Source organism: Phialemonium atrogriseum, assembly GCF_030411735.1.
Source record: "Phialemonium atrogriseum strain 8032-3 unplaced genomic scaffold QBC33scaffold_1, whole genome shotgun sequence".
NCBI lineage: Eukaryota > Fungi > Ascomycota > Sordariomycetes > Cephalothecales > Cephalothecaceae > Phialemonium > Phialemonium atrogriseum.
In genome coordinates this window covers 2,421,402-2,433,381 of record NW_026848138.1, presented here as the reverse complement: position 1 = coordinate 2,433,381, position 11,980 = coordinate 2,421,402, and the positions used below count along the sequence as shown (strand labels likewise).

General features: G+C 57.5%; 5 protein-coding genes across 5 annotated transcripts; 2 read left to right on the top strand and 3 right to left on the bottom strand.

The window, feature by feature from the left end:
* Positions 1-89: 89 nt before the first annotated feature.
* QBC33DRAFT_554356 (Gon7 family protein) lies at positions 90-419 on the top strand (the record flags this gene model as incomplete). The annotated part of the gene is made up of 1 exon (XM_060429502.1): positions 90-419. The coding sequence occupies one exon, from the start codon at positions 90-92 to the stop codon at positions 417-419; it is 330 nt and encodes a 109-aa protein (XP_060289128.1).
* Positions 387-4,272, bottom strand: QBC33DRAFT_522850 (uncharacterized protein). Its single transcript, XM_060426570.1, has 4 exons — positions 3,969-4,272; positions 1,436-3,910; positions 1,273-1,381; positions 387-1,221 (listed from the first exon to the last, which is right to left on the bottom strand). Exons 1-4 carry the CDS (start codon positions 4,048-4,050, stop codon positions 630-632), a joined length of 3,258 nt encoding a protein of 1,085 aa, XP_060289127.1. The 5' UTR covers positions 4,051-4,272; the 3' UTR covers positions 387-629.
* Positions 4,273-4,305: 33 nt separating this feature from the next.
* QBC33DRAFT_522849 (phospholipase carboxylesterase) lies at positions 4,306-5,549 on the bottom strand. The gene has a single exon (XM_060426569.1). The coding sequence runs from the start codon at positions 5,540-5,542 to the stop codon at positions 4,619-4,621; it is 924 nt and encodes a 307-aa protein (XP_060289126.1). The 5' UTR covers positions 5,543-5,549; the 3' UTR covers positions 4,306-4,618.
* A 1,220-nt stretch (positions 5,550-6,769) lies between these two features.
* QBC33DRAFT_554353 (SPX domain-containing protein) lies at positions 6,770-9,496 on the top strand (the record flags this gene model as incomplete). The annotated part of the gene is made up of 5 exons (XM_060429501.1): positions 6,770-6,852; positions 6,916-8,044; positions 8,104-8,448; positions 8,510-9,287; positions 9,354-9,496. The coding sequence occupies 5 exons, from the start codon at positions 6,770-6,772 to the stop codon at positions 9,494-9,496; spliced, it is 2,478 nt and encodes an 825-aa protein (XP_060289125.1).
* A 553-nt stretch (positions 9,497-10,049) lies between these two features.
* QBC33DRAFT_443711 (uncharacterized protein) lies at positions 10,050-11,768 on the bottom strand (the record flags this gene model as incomplete). The annotated part of the gene is made up of 1 exon (XM_060424234.1): positions 10,050-11,768. The coding sequence occupies one exon, from the start codon at positions 11,766-11,768 to the stop codon at positions 10,050-10,052; it is 1,719 nt and encodes a 572-aa protein (XP_060289124.1).
* Positions 11,769-11,980: the final 212 nt, after the last annotated feature.

Sequence of the window (11,980 nt, the reverse complement as noted above, 5' to 3'; positions counted from 1 at the left end):
CATCATAAAGTTTCTCATCGGACCTCCCTCCAGCTCTTACAGACTTGCCTCTCCTAAAATTTCCCCATTGCGAGCACCGAATGAGCAATATGGCCGACTCGACAAGTGGCGACGCTGGCAAGCGGCTCGCTCTCTCAGCCACGTACCAGTCGCCCACGAACGCGAACTTCTCCTTCTCCGAGTCCCTTCCTGCGCCTCCCTCCGAGAGCGTCGAGAGCCGGACCGAGTATCTGAAGGACCTGCGCAAGGCCGTAGGGCAGATGCAAGATAAGGTGAACCAAGATCTGACGGCTCGGATGGAGGAAGACAAGGCTCGGGACGCCGGCGCGGCGAAGGGACAGGCAGGCGCAGCCGGCGTGGACGAGGCCAAGGAGGAAGAGAATTACGGCGAAGAGGTCCCGGAGGAGGAGGACGACTAGATCAAAGAAACAATACTCAGGCCCGACTCGCACGACCGACACCGGCCATCCGAAACTCTGCACGTTGTGCTCAGATTATCCTACAGTCTCATGCGCCGGGTATTGTCCTCTACGTGCAAGTGCCAAGCCAACTTCATCCACCTCGCTATGTATATGTTTCCCATCTATGAACAGCAAAAGTTCGGGCAGGACCACACAGGGTTTCTAATCTCACACCCCATTCCCGCTGCTCCGACCCCATCCTCCCGCCACCTGTGCGGGCCCACCGGACCTCGCCCTCGCCAGACAACCATAGTGCACGACACTGTTGTCAGGCATCACTGCAACGACGCTCCCACCAAGCCGCTTATGGCAGACGCCGCACACCCTCTCATCGCCGATGACCACGCGCCTGTTCTTCCCGCCCTGCCCGCCGGGGGTGCCGTCGCCGAGCAGGAGGAGGGCCTGGCTGGCGACGAGCCCCGTCCTCCGCAGCCCGGCGACGATGCGCGTGTCGTTGACGACGCTGTTGGCGGCGCGCATCCTCCCCCGGAAGTACGATTCGAGCTGGGCGACGGGCAGCGCGTCCGGGATGAGGGGGAGCGTCGATTCCGCCGACAGCCGGGACCCGTGCTTGGAGAGGAGCTCGAGCGCCGGACCTGGATTTGGCGCCTGGTCTTGTGGGGGGTTTAGATACAGAGTCAGGAGCGTGTGGTATATGGATGGCTGTGGATCCTCCTCCGCATCGTCGGCGGAGTCGGCGCTTCTTTGGGCGGTCGGAGTATGCTGGGCTTCTTGAGCCTTGTAGATTCGGTTGCAATAGCTGCAGCATGTTAGTACAGGATGTCATAGTCGGCAGGGACAAATCACATACTCCTCCGCTTTTTCATAATCCTCCATCTTAAAGACGTATATCTCCAAGGCTTGTTTGTGTTGTTCCATCCTGCTCAGAACTACGGCCTGGGCTTCGTAGAAATCCGGATCTGTTATCATTCATTAGTAAAAGGTTGATCACGCCAGGCCCTTGAGCACCTTACCGGCTCTTGGTATGAGCCCAAACGCCCGTAGGCGGCCATACTCCTGGCTGTCTTGGAGGAACCGGATCAGTCGCTCCATCAGCGCATTCCACTCCTCATCTTTTGCCTTCTCTTTAAGGTGCCGTATGAACAGCTCTACCAAGCGGTTGTGGAAGTCGGGCGTCTTGTCGCCCAGCTCCGTGATGATGTGCTCTAGGTATTGCACCTCGAGCCCGGCATCAATCTCACCGAGGAACTTGATGACACGGTCCCGCGGCAGTGTCTCGGCGTTCTCAGAGTCCGCGAGAAATACCTCGATTCCAAGCTTGGCGTCTTTCCTAAGGACCCATTCGGAGAACTCGATGATCAAGTCTATCATCTCCGGGGGCAGGTTCTGAAGATACATGGCCGTCCTCTGCGGGCCATGAAGCGATGGTGCCTCCTCGTCCGGGTTTTCTGGGGCTCCAAACCTCTTGAGGAGCTGTAGGGCTTGCCTATGGAGCTTCTTTCCGTAGAAGAAATCCACGAGCTCGTTATACCGATTGTGCTCGACTAATATCTCGTTGACCACGTCGGGATCGCAAAAATTGGGTATCCGGAACAAGGAACTGGCCAGGGTGGGACGGGAATACATATAAGCCCGGAAGAGTGTCGTGTCGACCGTTTTAAACGTGTTCTTGAGCTCGTCCTCTAGCTGCTTGTGGTCTTTGCCTTGTGACGATGTTAGAAGAGAGTTGAAAGCTTCTTCCGTCGTTCCGCTTTGGGACTTTCGCGGCTTCAGTTTCCCTGTTGCCGGATCAATTTCCCTTTGTAATCTGGCGCGTGTACCAGCAAGGTAACCATTCAGCTCCAAGACGGCAGCCATGGCATCCTTTTCTGCCTGAGCCTGTTCCTCTTTGGACTTGCCCTTGATGCTGCCCTTGGTGCTGGCTGCGTCGTCTTCCTCTTGGCTTTTCCTGGAAGAAACGATCGACGCTGTCTCCGGATGGGCCTTTCGGTGCCCCATCAAGTATTTTGCGAAGCCCCCCCCGCCTTTCTGGGGTGAGGCAGCCTCGACTGCGGCGTCGGGTTTCAAAGTATCGGGTTTTGAGGCTTCCCCATTTGCGTTTCCGTTGGTTTCCTCATGCTCGGGTTCACCATCCCTGTCTTCCCCGTCTTCTTGAATCCTCGAGAGATCGCCCGAGATGTTCCTGGGAAAAAGCTTGAGTACTCTTTCTGGAGGAGCATGGACCTCATCTTCGTTGAAGAGATCCATTGACTCGCGATACTTCTTCTGCTTGAATAATAGTTCCGCTTTCTGCATCTTTACCTCCCTCAACGTCTCCTTCTTACTGCTGAGTAATGCATCCTCCAGCATGTTTAAGATGCTGATGGCCTCATCTAGCTTTCCGGTTTTGACCAGCTCATCTACTTGGGAATCGTAGTCTGTCGCGTCCATCTTCCATACTGCCCTGTCGCTGAGAACGTGGAAGCCCTTGCCCGCATGCGCCAGGCTGACGGTGGGCGGCGGGAAGTGTAGCGCGGAAGCCCCTGGCAGGCTGATAGTCTGCAACAAGCTCAGCGTGTCCGGGTTCCGCACTTCGAGAGTCCCCTTCGAAGGGGCCTGCAGCGCGAGGATGTAAGGATAGCTATATCCAATATCCTCCGGCGCGCTCCCCCACGGGATCTGTCGCTTCGTCAGGGCCTTGCCGGAGTCATTGATGAAGAGGGTATTGATGTCCTTTGCAAGCAGAAGCTCGCCATCCGCCAGTTTTGCCGACAGCGGTTTCGGTACATATCCACCCAGGCCCATATACCCCATACCGGCAACACTGACCGCGCCGAACTTGCTACCCTGGGCCCCTGTGCTGCCGCTTATTGTACCAGGTCCAAGAACATCCTCCACAGTGTGGGTCTCGACATCTACCAGAACGTAGCCCCCATTCATTCCGCAGACAACCTTGGTAGCACTCGCCCAAGTGACTGACCGGATCGACTCAGCAAGCACGATCTCGCCGACATCTGGGCCAAGCTCGCTCTCGCGCCACGACCACAGCAACAGCCGCCTCTTGACGGCCACTGCCAGGCGGGAGATGATCTCAGGGATCCCCATGGCGGGGTCCTTGACGATGTTGCTCGTCACCGCGAAGGTCGAGGCATTCTTGGTGCCCGGGAGCGGGGACTCGATGGGCTCAAAGGTTTGGAGGTCGTGAAGGGATATTGCATAATTGGACAGGGACACGAGGGTGTTCGCCTCCTTGATCACGGCGAGCTGCTCGATAGCCCGCGTAGAGAACTTATCCAATTCCCGGAGGAGATCAGTGGGTTTGGTCGCCGGCGCAGTCTGGGAACTCGGGGGAGGCCGGCTGCCCGATTCGGTGTTCCGAGTTGGAACATTGTCTGGCTCGGAGACCGATGCGCCGTTCGTTGGGGCGTTCGACGAGGAGGGGGGATGAAACTCGTTCACGCGATATATTCGAAGAGAACCGGTGTTGAGCCCGACGAGCACACGGTCGCCTTGATCCATTTGTTAGCCATCTTCTAGGGACTTATGCATCCATTAATTAGTGGTTACCATAGGCCAGGATAGTCTCGATCTTGGACTTGTCCCGCTGCTTGAGCTCGATGATGGGCCGAGCCGTGAATGCGGAGAGCATGGCGACGGCCAGCCCCTAAGCTGTTGGGTTCCTATCGCGGTTGGGGATACATGCGAGACTCGGCAATAATCTGCCTACAAAAAATGACAGTATCGGAGTGACGAGCCTCCCTGGTAGGGCCCGGATGGTCGTCAGCGGTCGAGATTCGAGGTTGCATGTGGATAAAGGCAGGGAAGGTCGGCGACGCGGTTCGCCTCGGGTGATGACCGCATCGGGACGGCGACGCACAGATCATAGCTTGCCGCTCCATCGGGAAAGTACGTACCTACCTATCTACGGAGTTCCCCTATAACTTAGGCCGTTAGCTAGGTTGACAATGGGAACCCAGACGAATAGTTAATTTAGCAGTATTCAATTTACCTATCGAGGGATGCATAGACATTATCTATTATCTCGATTTTTGCCCCCAAATCCGTGTTGTAGGGTTGGATTGAGTACCTTCCTACGGAGGCTATTGGCAGATATCCCATGGAGTGCTCGCTGGACTGTCTCATTGGCCGTTGGCTTGGGCAACGCAGATGATAGTGGTCACAGATGCTCGATTGAGAGTTGTATGCTGCCACTTTACTCAGGCTGCATCTTTTCCTTTACGGCCTGATTGCGCAGACGCAACTTTGACGAGGAAAGCATAGATATCATCCATCTCATCTGGCACTTTGAACCAGTGGCCCTCCTCCTCCGCCCCTGCGTACTCTTTCCATTCAACCTCCCATCCTCCTTGACCCAGGACATCCGCTGCTTGTCGACCTAATTCCACATCCACGTAGGCGTCGTCGATTCCATGACCTATAAACACTGGGGTCTGTTCGGAGAAGCCTGGAAGGGCATGCCAGTTGACGGGTGGCATCATGCTGAGAACCGCATCCTTTGGTTCCATGCTCTCCAGCCCAAGGCGTCCCCTTTCAGGCGGCATCTCCTGACCAGCCAGGAGATCCTTCACGTTAGCCGCAAACGGCAGCCAAGTGCTGGCTGCAAAGAAAGCCCCCAGTCCCCTTGTCGCGTCTCGCTGGCAGAGCAGAGCCCACATCCCCACGGCACCACCCTGGCTGATGCCGCCAAGGACCAGTCTCTGCGAGTTTCCGCCGAGTCGCTCAATCTCCTCTTCCATGATCTGCGAGATATAGCTCACCGACTCCAGGAGCCCGTCGACTTGCAGGTCTTGTCGTATGGTGGGGTCCGTCAAGGAGTGCGCCTCAAACCAGGCGGGCATGTGCTCTTTGAAAGCAGTGCTCCACACCTCCTTCGAGGAGGGAAACACCCAGCGCCAACCGGGCATCTTGTCGCAGAGGGTGCGGTCGTCCGAGAGGGTCGAGGCGAGAAACTCCTCGGCAAACTCCTCGGCGCAGCTGCCGCGTCCATGGAGCACAATGGCAGTGTGGGTGTGCTCGGACTGGGGCTGTATGATGTGGCTCTGCCCAAAAGACCCGTTCGCCTCTTCGGCGGCCCCTGGCGGAGGTGGACTACGGGACGACATACTACTAGTATGTAGCATACGGGGGAATATAATCACGCGCTTGCATGCACCCAGAGACAGGCCTATGACAGAAGCGACCACAGCCAGGACTGGGAAGAAACCACATGTGAGCGCTAGAAACCAGTATCAGGATGCTAACGAACCTGGGAGACCAGTACTGGTGAACACCTGTCTACGTAAGATCAATCAGTCGCGTATTTTCCCAGCCTAAGGAAGGAATTACCAGCACCACAAGCCTCCAAGTGCGTTCATAGTACGCGACCAGGTAGCCACGGATAAGTGGAAAATGATAGAGGGTGGAGGAGAATGATTGACCAACGCGCGAAGCCTGCAGCCTAGGAGCGACGCGTCCAGCGACGTGGCATGCCTATCCATGCCTCCAGCGTCACTGGTGGCAGGCTTATCCAAGCGCTAAAACAACAGCGACTGCTCAGCTCCAGGGGGCTCGGGGGGCTTTAGGGTGGCTCAGCCTCTGTCTGCTCAGGTTAAAGCAGCCACTACAGCTCAGGCCCCGTGCTCAATACATATTTGGGGGCATATAGTTCTCGGGGGTGAATTGAGATAGAAGGTATGTCGGCACAGAGAAGCCAGTCTTATATAACCCTATCCCTAAGGCATCATGAATTACTGCGTAATTGGCACACCTGGGCCCTGGTCCGTGCCGCGCCTAAGACATCGTGTGCAGACTACCTCGGGCACCTGCCATATCCGCATCGTACTATTGGTCCCTGAGCAAGAGATTTGTGAAGCACCTTGGCGTCCTTGGGGGCGACACAAACGAAGAACAGTCACTCTCAATGTCGGGGGGTTCTAGCAAAACACACTGGTCAATTTGTGTCGAGAAGCGGAAGGTACACCAACACACCCAATCCAAACACAGTCATTCGTCAGTGATGCCCTAGTGCTAGTGGCGGGCTCATCCATGACTGGTCATTTGCTACAATTCCAAAGCCCTCGAGGGCAACAGCTTCAAAAATATACTCTCTACCCAAGTCCGAATTCCCCTCCTCTAGCCGCGAAGCTGGTCTTGCCCGAACACCGCCTGCCGGAACCCGAGAACCACTATCAGGCCCTTTGGACAGGGGAGGGAGAACAGCGCATCAAGGCGGACCACGGCACAGCGCGGAGGAGTACGAGCTGATAGATTACGCTGATATTCAAACCCGGAAAGAGGGAGAGACCAAAGAATTCCTCAAGCAGGCCAAGAGAAGCAAAAAACGTCGTTGGCTCGACGAACAGGACGAGATGAGGTTCTCCCACAGCATCCAGTTCAACGCCGTTCCGGACTGGAGCAGCCATTACATCGCCTATAGCAACATCAAGAAGCTGTACGATCCTTGGCTGCAACCCTGCATCTTGACGTGAGTTATGCTGACATGTTGCCCACCAAGAATCTACCAGCTCGAGAAGACCGTCCACCAAGCTGGCGTCGGCGACGCAGAATCGCGACCTCTTATCCAGAACGAGGAACCCGAAGCCATCTTGGCACGCGCACTCGATGTAGAGCTTGAAAAGATCTCGTCCTTCTTCAATGTCAAAGAGAAGGAACTATGTGATGAAGTCGACGAGCTCTTGGCGGATATCGGGACACTGGACGAAGAGGGCGCTGGACAACCACCCAGCGATGGGGGACGCCTCACAAGGCAGCGAACAGGCAGCACGCGCAGTGCGCATTCCGACGAGGATGCGTCCGAGGACAGTGAAGACGAAGGGGGGGAGACCACCGGTCTTACAGCGCAGAAGAAACGTGTGAGCCTCGTTGGTAGACGAAGGGCGAATCCCGTTGCGCCGACTGAAATGACGGCTTCAAGCGAGCTCACAAGGTCAAATCGGCGGCACAGCATAGCATTTGACGACTATGCAGAGCAAGTTGAGTTATTCTCGTCCGGCATCATGCTCAAGAAGAGAATCATCAATCTCTACGTCTCGCTGTGCGAGCTCAAGTCTTACGTCCAGCTCAACAAGACGGGCTTCAGGAAAGTTCTCAAGAAGTTTGACAAAATCCTCGACAGGCAGTTAAGGCCCAAGTATATGAGCACCGTTGTCGAGCCGGCATATCCTTTCCGGCCAGAGACCATGAAGGAGCTGGAGGCCAACATTGCCGAGATGGAAAAGGCGTATACTCAGGTCGTCACAGACGGTGACGAGGAGGCCGCCAGGAGAGACTTGCGCTCTCACCTGAGGGAGCATGTCGTCTGGGAGCGTAACACCGTCTGGAGAGACATGATCGGCATGGAACGACGTGCCGAGGCCGCGAATCTCGGCCGGACTCTTCTGGGTCGGGATGCTGATCCGACCATTCTCCAGGGGGACGACGAGCGCCTCCCTCGGTCAAAGGAGATATGGACGCCAGTGGGCAGATTTACTTGCCCGACATGGCTCCTCGGCTCGACTATGCTGACTCTCATTGCGATTGTCGGCATTTTCCTGGCACTGTTATTTATTCCCATCATGAGGAAGCCGGAGCAACAGAACTGTCTGGCCTTGCTGATCTTCGTCAGTCTGCTCTGGGCCACCGAGGTAAGCATGTCTCAAAATCAACACCCCGTGGGGTAGGATCGCCCTAACTTTCTCCACAGGCCATTCCGTTGTTTGTTACTTCAATGTGTATCCCCTTCCTCTGTGTCGTACTCAGAGTTGTGCGTCAAGACGAGGCACCCTACAAGAGACTGGAATCCAAGGAAGCGACAGCGTATATCTTCTCTGCCATGTGGACTCCGGTCATCATGCTTCTCTTGGGTGGCTTCACTCTCGCCGCCGCCTTGTCCAAGTGCATGATCGATAAGAGGATAGCGACATTTGTGCTGAGCAAGGCGGGAACCCGGCCGAGAACGGTCCTCATAGCGAACATGCTGGTCGCTGCGTTCGCAAGTATGCTGATCAGTAACGTTGCGGCCCCCGTCTTGTGCTTCGGCATCATCGAGGTGAGTCAACCCAAGCCATCGGGATGAAGAGCCATGCCCCTAACATATATCTTTTCCCCAGCCGATGCTCCGCAATTTACCGGCCGGTTCGAACATGTCCAAGGCCGTGATCATGGGGATTGCGCTCGCCTCGAACATCGGCGGCATGCTGTCGCCCATTGCCTCGCCGCAGAACGTCGTCGCGATCGGCATCATGGAACCCCCGCCCACATGGGGCCAGTGGTTCTTCATTGTGATCCCCGTCGGCATCATATCGCTCGTGCTCATATGGCTACTACTCCTGGTGTCGTTCAAGCCGGGCAAGGGCACCACGATCGTCGCCATCCGGCCCGTTAGAGACCCGTTCTCGGGCATCCAGTGGTACGTCACGGTCGTTACGTTGGCCACCATCGGCCTGTGGTGCGCGAGCAACCAGCTCGAGAAGGTGTTCGGCGACATGGGCGTGATCGCCATCATCCCGATAGCCCTCTTCTTCGGCGTAGGCATACTGACCAAGGAGGACTTTAACAACTTCCCCTGGACCATCATCATCCTCGCCGCGGGCGGTCTGTCGCTCGGCAAGGCCGTCAAGTCGTCGGGCCTCCTGCACACCGTCGCCGAGGGCATCTCGCGCGAGGTGCAGGGCATGAGCCTGTACGGCGTCCTCGTCGTCTTCTCCTGCCTCATCCTCGTCATCGCCACCTTCATCAGCCACACCGTCGCCGCCCTCATCCTCCTGCCGCTCGTCGCAGACGTCGGCATGAAGATGGACGAGCCCCACCCGAACCTGCTCGTCATGGCCGGCGTCCTCATGTGCAGCGCCGCCATGGGGCTGCCCACGAGCGGATTCCCGAATATGAGTGAGTTTTCTTTCTCCATGATATGTCGGGGACTTTGATTCAAAATACTAACGCGGTTTTGCCTAGCTGCCATTATGAAGGAAGACCCAGCGGGCCAGCGGTATCTGCGCGTGGAGCACTTCATCAGCAGAGGTGTGCCCAGCAGCGTGCTCTCGCTGATCGTCGTGATCACTGTTGGCTATGGAGCAATGAGGATCTCTGGCATGTAAGGGGAGAGAGAGGGGGGGGGTAAAGAGGGAGAGAAACATTGGAAGACGGTGATATTCTAGACCTGATAGAGGACGAGAATATGATTGTAAAGAACGGGGTAGAGGAACTTGTAGTAGACTTGAGTAATTTTTAAACCACCTCGGCAACCCACAGATTGGGGTAATGTCACGTCGGTATATATTTGTATTGCTTCCTTTCCTTTCCTTGCATTGATCATTACCTAGGTAGCCATCCTGCAGATTTCGGGCACTGGGATACTAGAAACGGGTTAAATGTTGAAACACCCCCGTAGAAAGCACCTACTCCCTCAATAGTAACATCATAAATACGCAACGCCGAGAAGGCTGGAATCGGGTATCATGACGATGACCTTAGGCGACGACATGCCAAATGTGTTAGCGAAGTACCTATGCAAAACCAGTCCATGCCATTTCACCGAGCCACCATTATCCCCTCCCCCCCTTCCCCTGCCATCCCACGTATGGGATGCCTGACCAGAAACACCAGCCCGCAGAACCAACCAAGGCAGATGGAAATAATAAAAAATCACATTTAACCCGCAGCCGTAACTTCCTTTGCGTGCTGATCGCCGTTCTTCTCGTCCGCCTCAGGCGCCGGCGGGTGAGATGCGTTATGATCATTACCCGCATTGCCACCGCTGGCATGGCCGAAGCCCAGCCCAAGGACCTTCTGCAGGCTCCTCCTAATGCCCCTCCCCATCACCGACCCGGGCTCCTCATCCTCCCTGTTGTTGTTGTTGTTGTTGTTGTTATTGTTATTGTTGTGGTTGTTGTCCTTGCCGTCCTTCTCCCTCTCCCTCTCCCCCTTCTCCCTCTCCCCGCTGACCCTCTCCAGGAACCCCCCGAAGCTCAGCCTCCGCGGCGCCGTCGTCGCCGTGCTGCCCTTCCTGCTGTGTTGTCCGCCCTGGCCCTGGCCCCGGCCCTGGCCCTGGCCCGGCGCGTGCGCCTGCTGCTTCTCCTTGCGGCGGCGGACGACCACGACGGCTGCGGCAGCGGCTGCGGCGGCGGCGGCGGCAGAAGTGGAATGGGGGGGCTCGGCCACGGGCCGCGGGGGCCACTCGCCGTCGCGCTTCCAGCCGACGACGCAGGCGCGCACCATGTCGCCGAGGTTGATGGGGCACGAGGGCTGCAGGCCGCTGACGACGAGCTTGTCGTAGAGGGACGGGTAGATGGACGGGCCGATGGACGCGCGCATGGGGTTCTGGGCGGGGATGAGCGGCGCGGGGACGGGCAGGAGGGTCTCGACGGGGTAGAGGGTCCGGGTCTGCTGCTTGGTGAGGGAGGACGAGTCGGGCTCCGAGGGGGGCGGCGTGATCTCGCTGTCGGCGGCCGGCTGGGAGGTGTGCGAGTGGTGGGTCGGCATGGGGGACAGGGGAGAGGACATGGAGGTCGTCGGCGCGGACATTACTGTGCTGAGCGGGATGGGTGTCTGCGGGGCGGTGGAGGAGGAGCTCGACTCGGTGCGTGTATGGGACCGCCAGAAGAGCCGGCGCGGCGACGAAGGAGAGACGGGGCAGGTCGGTTTCGGCTTCAGGCGGGCCGTCCTGGATTTGGTCCAGGCATCACGCCGGGCCATGAAGCAGGCCAGCCCCTTGTTCCAGGTCGCCTCTTCGCGCAGCTGTCTGCGCCGCCGGGCTTTCCCCGCGACGATGGACGCCTGCACTGCTGTGCCGACGGCATCGGGGCTGTCGAACCGGAAGGGCGATGTGCCCGAGGGTGGCAAGTCGTCGTCCGAGAGGTCGGATATCCACTCGGCACGGGAACGGAAGTGTGCCGCATCTTCTGAGACGGTGGAATACACCGATTCGGTGTCCGACTCGGAGTCGCCCGACTCTTCTATTGCTTCCTCGCCGCCTTCTACGGGAGCTGGAGAGATTGCTGACCTGTCCGCCTCAGCGTCGGGCGGGGTACTGTCAGCAGCGGGGGGACCGGTATTAGCGCTGGCTTCGGCATCGGAGCTGGCTGCCGTGTGCCCCTCTAAGGATTCGGCTGCCAAGGTTTTTTGCTCTCCTTGCTTCCCTTGCTCCAGAGGCGCAGGCGTTTCTGAGGGCTGTGGTGGCCAAGAAAATTCCCAATCATTGCGAACCTTGTCCGCGAGATATCTCCTTACGGCCTCTTTTTGCTTGGCTTTGTCTTTGCTCACGAGATCTGCGTCGTAGTCAGGCGATAGAACGGGCGCTGCGTGTGGCAGCGAGTTGCGCAACTTGGACAATGGCGACCTCGGGGATTTGTACAGGTCGGAAAACAACATCTTTTCGGGACGAGTGGAAGCGTCGAAGAGCGTCGAGTGCGGCAAGACACTGGAAGTCGGCCTCCAACAACAAAGGCCTTGCTCGCCACCTGCGGCCTCGAAATGCGGGTTGGACTTTATATAGCTAGTCGCTGGTTGCATGTCAAGCCGTGCAAGGTCCCGTCGGTGGCGGGGAAGAACTCGCTTAGGCACGGGGCCAGGGTAGGGAAGGG